Below are 20,782 nucleotides of genomic sequence, written 5' to 3'. Positions count from 1 at the left end.
GAGATGGTAACCCTGTGCAATTATTGCTATCACCCACTGATCTGTGGTGATATGACGCCACCTTTCTAGAAAGTGGCATAGCCGACCTCCTACTGGTATGGCTGGAAGAGGGGTTTGGCAAGTGCTCTCTAAATGAGAGTCAAAAACCCGCCGCAGGGCCAGGTTGTGGAGCTGGTGCGGGCTTTTGTTTACGAGACTGGCGAGGTTGAGTTTTATGGTAAGACCTCTCAGGCCTAGCCTTGATTAGTGGGGGATAATACTTCCGAGGCCGGAAAAAATACTTTTTAGAGTCTTTTCTAAACGGCTGTTTAGAAGGCAAGTCAGGAGGAATGGATGAGAGCTGTTTAAGGGTCTCATGATGATCTTTTAGTTCAGCAACAATTTGCTGAATCTGCTCACCAAACAAGTTATCCCCTAGGCAAGGCAAGTCAGAGAGTCTGTCCTGAACCTCCGGACGAAGGTCAGATGACTTGAGCCAAGCCCAGCGTCTAGCAGAGATAGCCGTAGCAGAAAGTCTAGAGGAAGCATCAAAGATGTCATAAGCTGTTCTTATTTCATGCTTCCCAGCTTCAAAACCTTTATTTAGAAGGGATTGAAGCTGTGGCTGAAACTGTTCTGGTAAGGCATCTGAGAACTCCTGCATTTGTTTAAGGATGACCCTATTATATTGAGTCATATATAGCTGATAAGAAGCTATCCTAGAAATCAGCATGGCTCCTTGGTATACTTTCCTACCTATACTATCTAGGAATTTGTTTTCCTTAGTAGGAGGTATGGAAGAATGTGGCTTTATTCGTTTAGCTTTCTTTTGAGCTGATTCTACCACAACAGAATGATGGTCCAATTGTGGTTTCTGAAAGCCAGGTGCTGACTGTACAAGGTAGGTAGAGTCAGCTTTTTTGTTTACCAGAGCAACAGATCCAGGAGATTCCCAATTCTTTTTGAGAAGGTCTAGAAAAACCTGATGAATTGGAATTGAGGTGATGACCTTAGGGGCATCCAGGAATTGGACCAATTCCATCATCTGGTGCCTGTCATCTTGTTCAGATTGAAGCTGGAAAGGGACCAATTCCGACATGTCCTTCACAAAATTTATGAAAGAGAGGTCCTCAGGGGGAGAACGCTTTCTACTCTCCGGAGGAGAGGGTGGTGAAGGCAAATCATCGGTGTCAGTCGAGGTATCATCACCCCAAGTGTCATAAGGATCAGGTTGCTGACCCTTAGGACCATGAGCGGGCTGAATACCTGAAGGCCCCGGTTGAGGCTCCGAGAAACTCGAAGGAATCACCGGAGGCATCGAGAAAGTCCTCGATGGAATCGATGTCGGCATCGGTATCGGTGCCGGCATCGAAGGAACCGGTGTCGGCATCGAGGGACTCGGTGTCGGCTTCGGAATCCTCGGTGAAGCTGATGTGCGTATCGCCCCCGAGGAATGTATCGGTGGCAAGGGACGACAAGGCACCGATGGAACTATCCCTAAAGGGGGAATTCAATACGGTGTTTCTCCACCTGATGAGAAGGCTGTCGGTGATCCGGGTATTGCCGGTGGAAGGGCATTCATAAGCGCCTCCATCCGGGCAAGCAGCGGCGCCAGTGCTGCTGGAATCGGATCGGTGACCGGTTCCACTCTCGGTGCCGGAGTCGGTGCCGGAGGAGTCTGGAACCGTAGTATCGCCTTGTCGATGGCCTCCTGGACCAGCCGGTCCAGTTCTGCCCGGAGACCTGGGGTAACGAGACCCGGCTCGACGGGAGAGGGAGGCTGAGGCTGAGCCGGAGGGACCACCGTCACAGGTGGAATCGCGGCTCCCAAACCCCGGAGGGGTGAGGGTTGCCTCGGTGTCTGCGAGACTGGAGTGGACGGTGCCACTTCTGGTCGAGACTTCTTTGGCGGAGGCTCGGACGGTACGGAGGTCAATGACATCGATTCCTCGACGGGCCGAGACTTATGATGTCGATGGCGATGTTTCTCCTTTCGATCCCCTCGATGATCAGGGGAAGGGACAGGAGTCGATGGCCGTGAAGTCGTCGATGGCGGACGGTCACCGGAGGGCTGTCGATGATGATGAGACTTCGACGGTGCCGGTTCCGATGACGTCGATGCAATCGATGGCGTTGGGGTACGAGCATGGAAAAGGAGTCCCATCTTTTCCATTCTGGCTTTGCGACCTTTTGGTGTCATTAGGGCACATTTGGTGCAAGTCAGGACATCATGCTCGCTTCCTAAGCACAAAACACAGACTCTATGTGGGTCTGTGATTGACATAGTTTGGGTACAATCCGGACACCGACGGAACCCCGACGCCATGGCCATAGGCCAAAAATTTAGCCGCGGGACTGTCGACTGCCAACGGGCCTCAAGGGCCAAACTCGACGGTAGTCGACCAAACGACGGCAAAAACTTACCGAAGTTCCGCGGATGAAAAAATTTGAAGAAGGGAGACCCCTGAGGGGCACATTTTCTTCAGAAATTTTAAATTGAAGAATTCCTGTCAGGAACGTGGTTTAGAGCTCTTTGACCGCGTGGCTACTGCTGCGCGGAAAAAAGAAGACTGACTGAAGGGAGACCCCTGCTGGCTGCAGGGTTAGTGCCGTGCTGGGCATGCCCAGTAGGGGCCAGTCAAAGTTCCTGAAACTTTGACAGAAGTTTTCCATGGTTGGGCTCCATCCTCGATGTCACCCATTTGTGAGGACAGCCATCCTGCTTGTCCTGTGAGAAAGTGTGTAATGACTTCCGAGTAACCACCCGATATATTTATTGTGAAGAAACCAGCTGACACACAGTCCATAAGGTTGCCTGTGCCTGAGTTGAGTAAGCCCTTAGACCCTCCAACACTGGATGGTCTTTACAAATATACACTGAGCTAATCGCATTCTTCAATCATCTTGGAATAGTAGCCTTGGATGCTCTGCACTCCTTTCTTAGCCCATTCCAAAGCACAAAAATATAATCCGATCTCTGGAAACTATTAGTCACCTAGAGATACCTTAACAAACCTGCCACATATCCAAAACACGAAGTTCCTTCACATGAAGTACAGACGAATCCAAAATCAGAAAGGCTGGAAGTTCCACTGTTTGACTAAAACGAAAGATTGAAACAACTTTCGGCAGAAATGAAGGCACCGTTCGCAAGGACTTAGTTTTGGGGTACTTGCCAGGTTCTTATGGCCTGGACTGGCCACTGTTGGAATCAGGATGCTGGGCTTGATGGACCCTTGGTCTGACCCAGCAAGGCATGTTCTTATGTTCTTAAACTGAAGAAAGGGATCTCTACAAGACAACGGAGTCTGTACCGGCCGAGCTGCCTTCTATCCCGGAGCCGTGATCCTTGGCCGTTGCTATGTGTGTCCCATATGTGCTGCCTCCTCGCTGCTCACTACGGTGGTCTCGTTAATGCCAGGACCCCCAGCTACCGCCAACTTTCACCTGTGTCTGGTATGATCACCAATCACTCACAGAGCCAGCCAAAGTCGAGAATCCCTCTCCAAATCGCTGTGTAAAATGATCAGGTCATTTCTTCTTTTTTATAATAAAGACAAAAGTACTTTCCTGAATGCTGCAGAGCGGCTGCTGGCCATTGTACCTGAAGACTGGAGGGTAGCCACTGTAACCGTGATATTTAAAATAGGCTCCAGGGGTGATCCTGGAAACTGTAGACCGGTGACTTCAGTGCTGGGAAAATCAAAGAAACTATTCTAAAGAATAAAATCACAGAGCGTATAGGTAGACATGATTTAATGGGACACAGCCAGCATTAATTTACCCAAGGGAAATCTTGCCTTTGCTACACTTATTGGAAGGGGTGAATAAACATGTGGATAGTGTTGAACCGGTTGATGTGGTGTGCTTGGATTTTCAGGAGTTTGACAGATTCCCACATGAGAAGCTTCTAAGAAAACTAAAAAGTTATGGGATAGGAGGCGATGTCCTTTTGTGGCTTGCAAACTGGTTAAAACACAGGATTTCCTCAATACTTTCATCATCCTCGATCCTTTGAAGTATGCATCAACCTGTGATACCTCTGAATGCAATTATTTAATTTCCTCTTCTTTATGTTTTTTCCCAAGGGGGAGTTGTCATTTTTCTAGTGTTCTGGCTCTGTGTCCTTGATGGCAATATTCTCTCAGTAACAATTTTTGCTGCAGAAGATTGTATCCGATTTATATCCGTAATATCAATAGATGGTTCCTTAATACAGATTAAGGCCCTATTTATGTAACTTATCATGCTTCTATTTTGGGGTGTTAAATTTACTTTAGGTAGTCTTTCCTTCTCCAATACCCCAGCATAAGTATCCCTTTCCATGTAGACCAGAAGCTTGACTGCCAATTTTTCAATTTCCTGTTTCCTTTCGTTACCCTGCCTCCTAGCCTGTCCCATTCCATCCACCTCCCCTTCGCAATGTATCCATTCCCCAGGGTGGGAATGGGGTTGCACTGGGGGTGCCTCCCCTGCCTCCTCTGGCCCCTTGGGTACGCCTACTCTTCTGATTCTATTTGTTTGGGTGCCTCATTGTTCTCCTTGTCACTCTTCCTGACTTTTTTTGGATTGGTCTTTGGTATCTTTACAATGATATTTTTTAGTCATCCTGACAGCTTAACTCTATCCCCCCAGGGACATGCAACCATTTGCCTTCTTCACCCACTCCAGTTGCTTGGATAGCCCTGTTCCTATGGACCTTATTTCTTGGGTGCCTCATTTTTTTTACTTTTTCCTCCTCTTCCCTCATGAGAGGCTTTTAAGAAAACTAAAAAGTCATGGGATAGGAGGTAATGTCCTTTTGTGGAATGCAAACTGGTTAAAAGATAGGAAACAGAGAGTAGGATTAAATGGTCTGTTCTCCTTAAAAAATTAGAAGGATCCATCTGAAGAAAATAGGATAAAACATAAGCATTGTCAAGTTAAGTGTAAAACATTGATAAGACAGGCAAAGAGAGAATTTGAAATGAAGTTGGCCATAGAGGCAAAAACTCATAAAAAAAACTTTTTTAAATATATCCGAAGCAAGAAACCTGTGAGGGAGTCGGTTGGACCATTAGATGACCACGGGGTTAAAGGGGCTCTTAGGGAAGATAAGGCCATTGCAGAAAGACTAAATTAATTCTTTGCTTCCGTGTTTACTAATGAGGATGTTGGGGAGATACCAGTTTCGGAGATGGTTTTCAGGGGTGGTGAGTCAGACGAACTGAACGAAATCACTGTGAACCTGGAAGATGTAGTAGGCCAGATTGATAAACTAAAGAGTAGCAAATCACCTGGACCAGATGGTATGCATCCTAGGGTACTGAAAAAACTAAAAAATGAAATTTCTGATCTATTAGTTAAAATTTGTAACCTATCATTAAAATCATCCATTGTACCTGAAGACTGGAGGGTGGCCAATGTAACCCCAATATTTAAAAAAGGCTCCAGGGGTGATCCGGGTAACTATAGACCAGTGAGCCTGACTTCAGTGCCGGGAAAAATAGTGGAAACGATTCTCAAGATCAAAATCGTAGAGCATATAGAAAGACATGGTTTAATGGAACACAGTCAACATGGATTTACCCAAGGGAAGTCTTGCCTAACAAATATGCTTCATTTTTTTGAAGGGGTTAATAAACATGTGGCTAAAGGTGAACCGGTAGATGTAGTGTATTTGGATTTTCAGAAGGCGTTTGACAAAGTCCTTCATGAGAGGCTTCTAAGAAAACTAAAAAGTCATGGGATAGGAGACGATGTCCTTTCGTGGATTACAAACTCGTTAAAAGACAGGAAACAGAGATTAGGATTAAATGGTCAATTTTCTCAGTGGAAAAGGGTAAACAGTGGAGTGCCTCAGGGATCTGTACTTGGACCGGTGCTTTTCAATATATATATAAATGATCTGGAAAGGAATACGACATAAGAACATAAGAACGACGAGTGAGGTTATCAAATTTGCGGATGATACAAAATTATTCAGAGTAGTTAAATCACAAGCAGACTGTGATACATTACAGGAGGACCTTGCGAGTCTGGAAGATTGGGCATCCAAATGGTAGATGAAATTTAATGTGGACAAGTGTAAGGTGTTGCATATAGGGAAAAATAACCCTTGCTGTAGTTATATGATGTTAGGTTCCATATTAGGAGCTACCACCCAGGAAAAAGGCATCATAGTGGATAATACTTTAAAATAATCTGCTCAGTGTGCTGCAGCAGTCAAAAAAGGCAAACAGAATATTGGGAATTATTAAGAAGGGAATGGTGAATAAAACGGAAAATGTCATTGTGCTCTATCCACAGCAGGCCCGTCTCTCTGGAACTCACTACCACCGGACCTCCGCCTTGAACCGTGCCATACTACTTTCAAAGTGAAACTCAAGACTTGGCTTTTTCATCAAGCTTTCCCAGAGAGCTAAAAGCAAGAAGAACAAACTTTCAGCCTTGTCTTACAGCATTATTGTAATGTTCATATTGTGTCAGTTATATGTTTCAAGTTGTTTTCTAAGTTGTTCTCTAAGTTGATCTTAGCTGTTTCATAATAGATTTTACCTTGATTATTATCCGTTCATTATATTCGATATGTTCCATGTAAACCGCCTCCCGGCGATAGTTATTTCTGTTAAATGTGAACCGGAATGATATGTATTGTATACAGGAACTTCCGGTATATAAAAACCAAAAATAAATAAAATAAATAAATATCGCTCCATGGTGAGACCACACCTTGAATACTGTGTACAATTCTGGTCGCCGCATCTCAAAAAAGATATAGTTGTGATGGAGAAGGTACAGAGAAGGGCAACCAAAATGATAAAAGGGATGGAACAGATCCCCTATGAGGAAAGACTAAAGAGGTTAGGGCTGTTCAGCTTGGAGATGAGATGGCTGAGTGGAGATATGATAGAGGTCTTTAAGGTCATGAGAGGTCTTGAATGAGTAGATGTGAATCGGTTATTTACACTTTCGAATAATAGAAGGACTAGAGGGCATTCTATGAAGTTAGTAAGTAGCACATTTAAGACTAATCGGAGAAAATTCTTTTTCACTCAACGCACAATAAAGCTCTGGAATTTGTTGCCAGAGAATGTGGTTAGTGCAGTTAGTGTAGCTGGGTTCAAAAAAGGTTTGGATAATTTCTTGGAGGAGAAGTCCATTAACGGCTATTAATCAAGTTTACTTAGGGAATAGCCACTGCTATTAATTGCATCAGTAGCATGGGACCTTCTTAGTGTTTGGGTAATTGCCAGGTTCTTGTGGCCTGGTTTGGCCTCTGTTGGAAACAGGATGCTGGGCTTGATGGACCCTTGGTCTGACCCAGCGTGACAATTTCTTATGTTCTTATGTTCTTAAAGAGAAAGAAGAGACTTAAAAGGAACAATGTCAGGTTTCAAGAAGTGAGCATTTAGGACTGCTATCAGATTAGTGCAAGCCCAGACTTGGTTCCAACTGATGACAGCTGACTTGTCACCAGCAGAGCTGTGGTACGGGTAGAGGCCAGAGCAGGTACAGATCAAGCAGAGTCGTGAAGCAGGCAAAGGTCAGGGCTGGCAGAGATCAAGTCTCCAGCATTTATCGTCTACTGTTGCATACAACTTATTGAAATATTTAGGAGTCAAAGACACGGAGCAGGCAGAAGACAGAAGCGGGAAGACAACCAAAGGAAGAGAAGCAGGTCAGGCCAAGCAAGCAGGAACACAGCAGGGGCAGCCAAGGACTGACAAGACATGCACAGGCATTAAAAACAAAAACCATAGCACCAACTGGGAATGCTGGATGACCTTTTGCTGAGGTGCTGACTGATTGCAGAGGGCTTCCTTTTATACCTGGGGAGCTATGTTTAAATCCCATCTAAAGACCCACCTTTTTGAAACCTGCTTTTAAATTTTATGCCTGATTGTCTGCTTTTAGTCTTGCTAAATTTCTTTTCTTTTTAACCATTGTCTTGCTTTATGAAATACTCCAAGTCTCTTGCCCTGTATGTTTATCTTATTAGATTGTAAGCTCTATTGAGAAGGGACTGTCTTTTTGTAGGTTTGTAGAGCGCTGTGTATGTCAAGTAGCGCTATAGAAATGTTAAGTAGTAGTAGTAGTATAAGGGAGGACGTGATGTCATCAGCCACACCACAGGAAGTCCCAGCTGCAGGACCTAGAAAAGGGGCCTCAAGAGTGCAAGAAGTTCTAGATAGGGCCCTTAGATGCAACACAGTGTGGGGTGCTATTCTGGAGGTGTTTGGAGGTAAGTGGTGTTACAGACAAGACTGGAGAGGGGAGAAGAGGAGGTGCTTATGGGAAGACAGATGGCTATAGTGAAATGATAGGGAAGGATGAGAGAAAGGGACAAGAAAGTAATGCAAGACAGAAGAACAAAGAGAGCTGAAAATAAAAGAAAAGCAGAAATAATAGGAAAAGGAACAAATTCTCCATCCAACATTGGTTAGACGTCAAGCTTCTTGATTTTAATGCCTTATAATCATTGTGTCTGGTCAAGGAGGCATCTTTCATAAAATAAATCTTTGGATCAGCCCATCAATAGCTTTAATTCAAGCTGCATCACCTGCTCCATGCAGTTCCTCACATGCACCTGTGATCGTCATGTTTCTGCCTTCCTCAGATTCCAGTGGCTCAGTCTTGAATCCCTTTTCCTTAAATCGGATTAAAATGTCAGGTTTGACACTGGGGGAGCCTGTTACAGAAAAAGATGTTTTGGAAAGTTACTCCAGAGCCTGTATTATCAGTACAAGCAAGTTCAGAATTATGCTGTGTTCATAGGCACTGCCACTGGTGAAAAAAAAAGAAAAGGATGTTGCTGTGCTGATCATTATCAGAAATAGCTGCTACCTCATGTGAACAAAGCCAACTTGCTGAATTTCATAAGGAACTCCAAGAGGTTCTGGACCCTAAGTTAACTGCAGTTTTCACTAACAGTTGGCAGTGTAATGTCTATATATGTTCTTTCCCTGATTTTGTCTTCGTTAAATGTATACCTAACAACGACTTTGAAATTGTTACCTATTTCTGTATATAGTTTTGATGTAACTCCTCTCTCCATTCTCCCTCCTCATTTTAATGTTATATGTAAACCAAAGTGATGTACAAACGAACGTCGGTATAAAAAAGCTTTAAGTAAATAAATAATAAATACATTTGAAGCAGTTATTGCTTTGATTTCAAAAGAAAATAAAGACTCCATTTCTGTTTTAACTACAGGCCAATATCAATGTTTCACATTTATTTAGTTAGTTAGTTGTTTTATATACTGTTGTTTCAAAAGAAGATCACAAAGGTTTACAGTAACAGCATTCATATACATGGTCTTCAATTATATACTTTGTGTCCATATTCCACATCTCATTCAGTACCATACCAAGTACATATTCTAGTTCAGGGCTTCTCAACCGGTGTGTCGCGACACACCAGTGTGTCGCCAAGCAGCAGCAGGTGTGTCGCATGCTACCGGTCTCCCGCTGCTCTTCCCCCTTCTTCCTTCACCGAGCGAGAGGCAGGCTATCTTCCACTGTTGCCGTTGCTGCCCGGGTTATCAGCACGTTCAAGCCCGGATGGGAACGGCAGCAGTGTTAGTGGAGGCTGGCAACTGTGGCTGGGCCTTTTCTTCTTCCCGCACCTTACCCCACCCTGGCCCAGAACAGGAAGTGATGTGCAGTGGGGTGCGCGGGAAGAAAGAGCCGTGCTGCATGAAAAAATAGTGGCGGCAGCAGTGGCCCCTAGCAGTAGCGTGGGCCCAAAGCAAAATCAGAAGCAGCCAGAAATCGGCACAGGAGACAGCAAAATTAGCCTCCCGTGGCCGATGGGATTCTTCTTTCTTGGCCTGCGGGGGCTGGAGGAGGAGGCTGCTGCAGCTACCATTTGTGCTCGGGGGGGGGGTGGGGGGGCAGGAAATGAGAGAGAGAGAGACAGCCAGCCAGCCTGTCTGTAACTGAGAGAATGTATGTGTGATTGAGAGTGTGCATGTGTAACTGTGACTGAGAGCCTGTGTGTAAGTGAGAGCATTTGATTGAGATCATCTATGTAAAGTGTGTGAGAGAGAGCATGTGTGTGATTGAGAGAAACTGGTCAGAGAAGTGATGTGTGTATATAGGAGAGACAATGGAAGTAACTGGTCAGGGAAATGACTGGAGTGTGTGTGTGCGTGAGAGAAAGTGATTGTGGGAATGTGAAGCCTGTGCATGCGGAGAGAGTTAGCATAAGAATGAGAAACATGGGTGTGTGTGAGACACAGCATGGGAGTGAGAAGCCTGTATATGTAAGATAGAACATGGGAGTGGGAAGCCTGTGTGTATGTATGCATGAGAGAGACTGTTTGGGAAGGTGACTGGTGTGTGTAAGAGAAAGAGTGGTCAGGAGATGATTGGTTGTGAGAGACAGAAACTGGTATGTGAGTGTGACTGGTATGAGTGTGTGAGAGAGAAAGAAAGTGATTATGGGAATGAGAAGCCTGTGCATGTGGCGAGAGCTAGCATAGGAGTGAGAAACCTGGGTGTGTGTGAGACACAGCATGGGAGTGAGAAGCCTGTATATTTAAGGTAGAACATGGGAGTGTGTGTGTGTGTGTGTGTGCGCGTGCGTGCGCATGAGAGAGAGGGAGACTGATCGGGAAGGTGACTGGTGTGTATGTAAGAGAAAGACTGGTCGGGAGATGATTGGTGTATGAAAGACAGAAACTGGTCATGGGGGTGTAACTGGTATGTGTGTATGTGAGAGACAGAGAGACTGGTCATGGGCACTAAGGAAGAGGACTATGAGTACAGAGCTTCAGCCACTACTGCTTCTGGTGTGTGCTACTGGCCTGCATGGAAGAGGAGTAGGAGAGCTGCTGGAGGGAGTTAGTAAAGGTGGCTTTTTAAGTTTATTTTTCTTGATTGACTGCCATTTTAATTACTGAATATTATGTGATATGTCTGCTGTTTTGAAATATTTTATTGGTGTTTGGAGAATTTTAAATAATTTGTATGAGTTTTTAATTGTTGGATATTATTCTGTTCATAGTTGTTGTGAAACATTTATTCTGCTTATTAGTATAGTTATACAATTATTTCTGTGTTCGGATCTATAGCTGCTTGGCTAGTTCTGTTTTCCTAATAGGAGGTGTATTGGTGTTTAGGGCCTGATTTAATATTTGTAGTGTTGCCTTTTCATAGTGTATGAATAATGAAGCAATGAGAGACGTCAGAACAAGGAAAACAAAACGTAAAACAGACAAAGAAGAGAAACCAGCTTCTGCATACGTCACAGGCAGCACGAGGAGCAGTGTGAAATGTTGGGTTCCATATTAGGTGCTAAAACCCAAGAAAGAGATCTAGGCGTCATAGTGGATAACACATTGAAATTGTCGGTTCAGTGTGCTGCGGCAGTCAAAAAAGCAAACAGAATGTTGGGAATTATAAAAAAGGTAATGGTGTATAAAACAGAAAATGTCATAATGCCTCTATATCGCTCCATGGTGAGACCGCATCTTGAATACTGTGTACACTTCTGGTCGCCGCATCTCAAAAAAGATATAATTGCGATGGAGAAGGTACAGAGAAGGGCTACCAAAATGATAAGGGGAATGGAACAGCTCCCCTATGAGGAAAGACTAAAGAGGTTAGGACTTTTCAGCTTGGAGAAGAGACGGCTGAGAGGGGATATGATAGAGATGTTTAAAATTATGAGAGGTCTAGAACGGGTAGATGTGAATCAGTTATTTACTCTTTCGGATAATAGAAAGACTAGGGGGCACTCCATGAAGTTAGCATGGGGCACATTTAAAACTAATCGGAGAAAGTTCTTTTTTACTCAATGCACAATTAAACTCTGGAATTTGTTGCCAGAGGATGTGGTTAGTGCAGTTAGTATAGCTGTGTTTAAAAAAGGATTGGATAAGTTCTTGGAGGAGAAGTCCATTACCTGCTATTAAGTTCACTTAGAGAATAGCCACTGCCATTAGCAATGGTAACATGGAATAGACTTAGCTTTTGGGTACTTGCCAGGTTCTTATGGCCTGGATTGGCCACTGTTGGAAACAGGATGCTGGGCTTGATGGACCCTTGGTCTGACCCAGTATGGCATTTTCTTATGTTCATATCCCTAGTTGCAGGGCAAGTACATACGAAAATTTAATAACTGGAGAAGGGATAAGGGGCGGGGAAACGCAGACACCTGGTGATTGGCTGAAGGCAAACCCTTATAAAGCTGTGCACGAACGATAGATCATTGAATAGGTTTGAGCTTACACCGCTTGCTTGTAATACTTGCTATAAGAACATAAGAACATGAGAAGATGCCATACTGGGTCAGACCAAGGGTCCATCAAGCCCAGCGTCCCCCCGTAGTGACGTCATCCGCTTCCAACTTAAAAGGTCTTCGTTTGCTACTTCGAATCAAGTTAGAAAGGAGGAAACTTCTCTGCTGCTCTGCCTCCACAAACTTACCAAGGGGTACCCGTTCCTCGGGGGCCCCGCTCTCTCTTCTTGATTTCAGACTGCTAAGATGGGATCCGGTACTCGCTCCTCAAGGGCCTACATCCCTGAAAGCTCAGAAGACTCCTTACTGCCTGGAAACGATCGCAGACGTGAACACTGTGAGTTCTATTACAGATAGGAATCGGTATTCGCTCCACAAGGGCCTATGTTCCTAATCTCTGAAGACTCCCTTCTGTCTAAGACGTTATCGCAGGTACGGAGATCGTGAGTTACTATTGCAGATTGCAGATAGGAACCGGTACTCGCTCCACGAGGGCCCATGTTCCTAAAACCCTTCATAGACTCTCTTCTATCTCAGAAGCTATCGCATACCTATTTCTGGTACATTACTATTTCATATTGCAGATAGGAACCGGTACTCGCTCCACGAGGGCCCATGTTCCTAAAACCCTTCAGAGACTCTCTTCTATCTCAGAAGCTATTGCATACCTATATCTAGTATATTACTATTACAGATTGCAGATAGGAACCGGTACTCGCTCCACGAGGGCCTATGTTCCTAAAAACTCTCCAAAGACTTTCTTATATTCCAGAAGCCATCTCATACACAGATATTGTGAGTTCTTATTTCAGACTGCATATAGGAACCAGTACTCGCCTACGGCTCCTGTTCCTGAATATACTGAAGACTCTCTATTGAATAGAAGCCATTACAGATATCTACAATTGTGAGTGTATCATCTACTACTGGTTATGTATTCTGCATACCCTGTCTACTCACTACCTATAGTCTCTCTCTACAGCTCAGCAACCCAGAGATCACAGTTCCAGTATCTGAGGGACTTCAGCCCTGCTGGGCACATCAACTCACTACTACCACCTCTGTGTTTGTCTCCATACTCCAGCCTAGCCGGTGGTCCCTCTCAGGATATCCTCCTGGGGGCACTGTCATCTGCCATCGGCCCAAGGATTCACCAATTTCCACTAAATGTTTATTCCTTACACTACTAGAGCGGTATCATACAGACTGCCACACTGTGGGAGCCAACCCACAACAGATCATTGACCACGCCTATGGAGTATTACAGATTGCTAGCTCCTCCCCTTGAGGGAGCAGCATTGATCAGATTACTCACTCCTCCCCTCTGGAGGAGGTGATCCACAACAGATTGCTAACTCCTTAGCAGATCAACAACAGATTGCTAACTCTGTCCCCCTGGCGGCGTGATCAACAACAAATAGGGATGAACTAGAATACCTTCTTTGCACAAGATTGCTACCATTACCATCATCACTTTGGAAAATGTATGAAGTGCTGTTGCCAGCCCAAAAGGAAATGCCTGAAATTGAAAATGCCCTCCGAGCATCTCAAACCTGAGGAATATTTGATGATCTCATCATATGGAGATGTGAAGATAGGTCTCTGTCAGATCTAAGAACATCAGGAATTCCCCTTTTCAGACCGATCATCGACCAGAGTTTCCATCTGAAAGTGGGGCACCCGTTAAGATGCAATCACTTTCTTTAGGTCCAGAATGGGGCGATATATGCCTTTCTTTTTGGGCACAATAAAGTAAATGGAATATCTGTCCCCGATCTCTCTCTGCATCTGGAACTGGATTTACCATAAGCAATAGAAGAAGACGGTCCAACGTCTATTGAAATCTGGACTTTTTCACCTTTGAGGTAGACAGAGAGAACATGAAGGCCTCAATCACCGGATGATCAAATTCTAAAGCATAACCTTCCTTTATGACGGAAAGGACCCACTGGTTTGTGGTTATCTTGGTAGACTCTTTGTAAAACTAGGACAACCACTCTCCTATTCACACAGATGGAGAGTGGATCAATTGAACCTCATTGCACACCTTTAAGGCCTTCTGAACCAGGGCCTGGGCTCTCATGAGAGGTCTTATGGAAAGAACTGGGATTTACTCAAGTACTGCTATTGCAAAGAGGAACCTTTCACTCAGTAATACCTGGCCTCTTTCAACTTCTGCCCTCTTGGGGAAGATCTTCAGGCTCCACTTGGGCTTATCATCCGGCAACTCATGAGACTTCCAGTCCTGAAAGCACTTAACCATCTGCTCCAAATTGTCTCCAAAAGCAGCTTCCCTTTGAAAGGAAGATTACACAATTGAGATTTATACCAGACATTCGCCGCCCAGTTGCAGACACAGTGAATATCATGAGATCTATATTGAGGCATAGCCTGGATAGCATATTCAATAGTGCAACTGCTCTTAAAGATAGCCAGATAACTTTAACCAGCTCTTTGGCCCGACCAGATTTAGCCAACTATGTTAACTGGCTATCTCTGAATATCAGAGTTAGCTGGTTGTTGCGGGAGCGCTGGGAAGCAGTCCCATTTCCTGGGAGATGAAGTGTACCCTTGGACCACGACGCAAATGGAGAGAAGCTCCGGGGAAGCGCCGTGGCAGGCGAGACGTGCCCCAGCACGGGCCGGCAGGCTGGAGATAGGGAGCCCTGGCCTCTGCCAAACCTGACGCATCAGAGAGACCCAGCAACACAATATTGGTCTCTGAAGGAGCCCTCCGGCCACTCGATAGCCCTTTCGGACCTGCCGTAAGAACAGCAGATGCGACAGGACGGACAGAGGCTGAGGGCAGAAATGAACAGACTCAGACGAAGACTCAGGTTACTTGACGGACTCAGACATAGACACAGGTTGGTTGAAGATTCAGGATATGAAGGGTCCAGAATTAAGGAGAATACTGAAGAGGTACTGCCACGTCACACGCCCTACACAGCCAGTCAAGGCAGGTCACGGACCACGTTGAAGACGAAGCAGACGCCAAACTCAGACATCGACTCAAATTACTTAGAGTTCAAGAAGACGGTGAGTACTGAATGAGCGCTGCCTCACCGCGCACCCTATACAGCCACTCAAGGCAGGTCGCAGACCACCCTAATGGCAAAGCAGGCTCCAGGCGAAGCAATGGACTTCAAATCCAAACATGGCGAAGATTCAGATGAGGCCTGCACAGAGGTACGCCCTCCACAGCCAGTCAAGGCAAGGCACGGCCACGCTGGAACGGAGCAGGTTCAGGTAGAGTCTCTCAGGCATGGACTGAAGCAGACATGAAGAACTCCGGAGACCAGGTCAGGATAAGATTTCAGAACTGAACCTCAGGATCCAAAGCTCGGAGAAAGGAACTCGGAGCGAATTGATCGGAGAAAAGAAGCTCGGAGTGATGACTCAGAGCAAAAAGAACTCGGAGCTAGGAACAGCTCTCTTTTTGAAACTCCCATCCTCCCTGAAGAAGTATCAAGGTTGGACATACCTACCATATTGAAATCTCCCCCCACAACCAAATAACCATCTTCAAGAAAAAACAGCTGTTTCCTGATCTCATCCAACACCCATCGTTGTTCTGTATTTGGGAAGTATACATTTACCAAAATGAATCTCATATTGTTAATGTCTGCCCGTAATATCAAATAAGTTACCTGAAGGGTCAGATCGAATCTCTCAAACCTGAATCCCTACGGAAGATGCAAAAAGTATACTTACCCCACTATCCCCCTCATTTATCAAAATGTGTTAAGGTGTTTTTGCATGCGTGAAGGGCTTATCGCATGTGAAAAGTCCCATTAACACATGTGATAAATCCTTAACGCATGCGATAGCACCATATCCTATGGTGTGATGCAAATCTGAAAAAGAGGAGGAGTTAGGGGCAGGCTGGGTTTAACCATTTTGTGAAGCCCTATTGCAGAGAGAGAGAGAGAGAGAGAGAGAGAGAGAGAGAGAGAGAGAGAGAGAGAGAGAGAGAGAGAGAGAGAGAGAGAGACTAGCCATGATGCCCTGACCCTAGATAGGTATTTATATCTCTATGGGAGGCCCACCTAGTAACTCGAGGTGAGGTTTAGGTATTAGTGTAGGGGTTAGGGGCCACTTTGACATTCAATGTGAGACATACGAACAGAACAGTGCTCTCTTTTGAACATTTGATGACCCTCGGAGTGAGGAAACTCACCCAAAGATGAGATTTGTGCAATGTTCTCTCAACCTAGCTTGATGGACTCTCAAGCTAGGTTGAGAGTCCATCTTTGATTGAGTTTTCTCACTCCGAGGGTCATCAAATGTTCAAAAGAGATCACTGTTCTGTTCGTATGTCTCACATTGAATGTCAAAGTGGCCCCTAACCCATACACTAATACCTAAACCTCACCTCGAGTTACTAGGTGGGCCTCCCATAGAGATATAAATACCTATCTAGGGTCAGGGCATTACAGCTAGTCTCTCTCTCAGTAAACATGGTCCCCCCAGTGGTTGTATGTAGGAAATACCACATTCTGGCACTTATCTCAAAGTGCAGAAAAATCACAATTTGTGGTAACTTAGCTCTACACATAGGTATTATTACAATAAACTTCCTATTACCATAAAACATGCCCCTTTTCCCATCACATGTGATATTTCCTGCATTTTGATAAATCCAGGCCTATATTTGCTAGTTGGGGTGTTAGACGCAAAATACTGCTGAGAAAATAATTGAGAGGCAAGTAAACACTCTTCTCTGCGTCTGAGGTGCGTCTCCTGAATAAAGACTATTGACGGTTGTAATTGGGAGAGTTCTTTATACAGCAGCTGTCGCTTAAAAGGTAAATTAAGATCCTTCACATTTAGTGAGACAAATTTAAGCCTAGCCTTTAGAATCTATCCCTATAATCCCCCTTTTTTCCTAAAGAAAACCCTGATGTACCAGTGCCCCACCCCCAAATATATCCTGGTTCTTAAATCTTTACCCCTTCTGCTTAAAATCGATTTCCTCCCCCCCCCCCCCCAAACCCCTTGTACCCCCTGAGCTCCCCCACCCCCCTTTGCTCAACCCTATACATATATTCGCCATATAAGCGGCAAAACCTTACCCTGAGGGAGGGAGTCATCCCCTTTCTCTCCCTCCATTTTATTATGTGCACATCGTCCCGTCTTCTCCCTCTCTCATAAGGAACATAGCCAAAACTATCAATATTGTGCCAGTAACTCAGCCTACATAACCTGGGTCAAAGTTCAACTGCGATCCGCTTATACTTGGATGCGCTACACGCTGCACTCCTATAATGTCTTTTGCAGCCAAAGTCCGTATTCATATCACAGTTCAGACCCGGCACACCAGAAAAACAACTTTGAACCTGCAAAATAAACATAATAACCAAATAACTTTTGCTTATCAGTTTTCTGAAGAAATGGTTCAAGTGGGAAAGTGTTCCTGAGACCCCGTTGGGGCCTCTCCCGTCGTCTGCAATGTTGCCTCTATGAATTTCCTCCTAAGACGGTTGCCCCCTTTGCCTGCCCACTGCCATTTCGGCTGTTCCTGCAGTGGCTGTGCCGTGGTACGTTTCTTTTCGACCGTTGAGTTTGTGAGGCCGGCCACCTGCAAAATGGGCGCAGCTTCTTCCAGTGATTTCACCTTTGATGTAACGCCATTTATGGTGAAGGCCAGACCTCAGGGATAAAGCCATCTGTATTTATGCTGCTCCTTCCATAATATTGCCGTTAAAGGTAGCATGTCTCGCTGTCTTTTCAGGGTGGCGGGCGAAAGCTCATTAAAGAAGAAGAGCTCGTACCCCTCCCATTCAACTCTGTCCAACCTACGAGCGGCCTTCATGATCGCCTCTTTGGTCAGAAAGCTGTGCATGCACAATACAATGTCTATGGGTGCATTCCTAGGTGTAGCCTCAAGAGCTCTGTGAGCTCTTTCGATTACAATTGGGGAAAAAGGTTCTTCCTCTGCCGATGCCGCCTTTAACACCTGGCACATTTGCTATGCAATTAGAGGCATGTTTGCATAAGCCTCGTCCTCAGGTAAGCCTCTGATGCGAAGGTGTTCTATTTTCTATATCTTCTAATTTTAACATTGCCTTTTTCTGAGCTCGAGAGATCTCGTTGCACCAACATCAGGGATTTTATATGGGTAGCATGTTCCTCCTGTTGCACATCCGTATCATTAACCCTTTTGCTGAGATCTAGGATATCTGCACGCATGTCTGACAAAGTCTCCTGGAACTCTTCCTTAAGGGTCCTGATTTCCATCTTTAGGTCTTGAAACCATGCTTGGAACTCTTTCTTTGTGAGCGGTTTATCCTCCATCTCTGGTACTGTCACCACTGTCTCTGATATCGTCTCCTCGTTGTCTTGCTCTGCCATAGATGTTAACTCGCCAGCATTGTATGAATATTTTTGCAAATCCACCGCCTTTTTCCAGAGAGACATTGTCTAGCCAGCAAACTAACCTATCGTACCTTTGATATTGCTCAATATGCAGGAAAGACTGGGTTTAAGTCTTACAATGTGAGGGAGAGTGACGGAGAAAATTTTCAAGCGACCATCTTAGGCAGATGACGTCACAACCTCCTGAGATTGAAATGTTTTTTCTTTCACAATTTGTTTCAATTAAGAAACTGTTTCCTTCATTTGTACTCTCAATTTCTTACTCTATTGTTGTAGTATGTAAAGATTAATAAAGATAAAGTAAAAAAAAAAAAGAAAAATGTAAATGGAAGTAAATGGAGTACCTGCCCTGCCCTTGCTCCTCCCTCAGCACGGGCAGTATGGCACGTAAATCCAATAACCTTTACAGAGTCCCCCACATGGCCTCTCGCTTGCTGTGAGAGGCCACGTGAGATTCCAGAAAAGCCTCCCTGACCATGCACAAAAATTCTAGAGCGTAGTCTTGTCTTACTACTTCTAGCACCCAGCAGTCTGAGGTAATCTTGGCCCACTCTTCGTAAAAGTTGGACAATCTACCCCCTATGGCTTCCTCGCAGAAGTGGGCGACCCTAGCTTAATTGGGCTGACTTTCCACCACCAGCCCCTTGACAGACACCATCTCTGGAGCCTCTGCGGACTCCACAAAAGGAATGCTTGTGACTGCCCACCGGTATCCCAGACGCATTGGGAGTGGCCTTGCCTGACTGAAACCTACGCAAATCCCTAAACCGGGTTCGAGTCGGGAACACCTTCTTACTGTCCCATTTATCCTCAGGCATGTTCCCCTTTGATTCACCTATCTTCATCAGCTGATCCAAATCCTCCCTGAAAAGAAGCTTCCCTTTGATAGGGAGTTTACACAGCCAGGCCTAAGAACATAAGAACATAAGAAAATGCCATACTGGGTCAGACCAAGGGTCCATCAAGCCCAGCATCCTGTTTCCAACAGAGGCCAATCCAGGCCATAAGAACCTGGCAAGTACCCAAAAACTAAATCTATTCCATGTAACCATTGCTAATGGCAGTGGCTATTCTCTAAGAGGCGGTTTTTCAGAGCCCTGCTCGCCTAAATCCGCCCAAAACCGGGCGGATTTAGGCGAGCAGGGCCCTGCGCGCCGGTAAGCCTATTTTACATAGGCCTACCGGCGCGCGCAGAGCCCCGGGACTCGAGTAAGTCCCGGGGTTCTCCGAGGGGGGCGTGTCGGAGGCGTGTCGGGGGCGGGCCCGGTCGTCGCGGCGTTTCGGGGGCGTGTCGGCAGCGTTTTGGGGGCGGGTACGGGGGCGTGGCTACGGCCCGGGGTGGTCCGGGGGCGTGGCCGTGCCCTCCGTACCCGCCCCCAGGTCGCGGCCCGGCGCGCAGGAGGCCCGCTGACGCGCGGGGATTTACGCCTCCCAGAGGGAGGCGTAAATCCCCCGACAAAGGTAAGGGGGGGGCTTAGACAGGGCCGGGTGGGTGGGTTAGGTAGGGGAAGGGAGGGGAAGTTGAGGGGAGGGCAAAAGGAAGTTCCCTCCGAGGCCGCTCCGATTTCGGAGCGGCCTTGGAGGGAACGGGGGTAGGCTGCGCGGCTCGGCGCGCGCCGGCTATACAGAATTGATAGCCTTGCGCGCGCCGATCCAGGATTTTAGTGGATACGCGCGTATCTACTAAAATCCCGCGTACTTTTGCTTGCGCCTGATGCGCCAGCAAAAGTACGCCTATTCGCGCGGTTTGAAAATCTACCCCTAAGTGAACTTAATAGCAGGTAATGGACTTCTCCTCCAAGAACGTATCCAATCCTTTTTTAAACACAGCTATACTAACTGCACGAACCACATTCTCTGGCAACAAATTCCAGAGTTTAATTGTGCGTTGAGTAAAAAAGAACTTTCTCCGATTAGTTTTAAATGTGTCCCATGCTAACTTCATGGAGTGCCCCCTAGTCTTTCTACTATCCGAAAGAGTAAATAACCGATTCACATCTACCCGTTCTAGACCTCTCATGATTTTAAACACCTCTATCATATCCTCCCTGAGTCGTCTCTTCTCCAAGCTGAAAAGTCCTAACCTCTTTAGTCTTTCCTCATAGGGGAGTTGTTCCATTCCCCTTATCATTTTGGTAGCCCTTCTCTGTACCTTCTCCATCACAATTATATCTTTTTTGAGATGCGGCGACCAGAA

At 45.6% G+C, this 20,782-nt stretch overlaps 1 protein-coding gene across 1 annotated transcript in view; it reads right to left on the bottom strand.

Annotated features, from left to right (window-relative positions):
* LOC115080662 (zinc finger protein 665-like) overlaps positions 1–20,782 on the bottom strand; it is a 202,676-nt gene that overhangs the window by 121,216 nt on the left and 60,678 nt on the right. The window contains exon 5 of the mRNA XM_029585002.1: positions 8,522–8,650. Within this exon, the coding sequence (XP_029440862.1) occupies positions 8,522–8,650 (129 nt within the window). The remainder of the gene's footprint in view (positions 1–8,521; positions 8,651–20,782) is intronic.

Source organism: Rhinatrema bivittatum, chromosome 19 (assembly GCF_901001135.1).
Source record: "Rhinatrema bivittatum chromosome 19, aRhiBiv1.1, whole genome shotgun sequence".
NCBI classification, from domain to species: Eukaryota; Metazoa; Chordata; class Amphibia; order Gymnophiona; family Rhinatrematidae; genus Rhinatrema; species Rhinatrema bivittatum.
The sequence above is the reverse complement of the archived record's forward strand: the minus strand, read 5'-3'. Positions and strand labels throughout refer to the sequence as shown.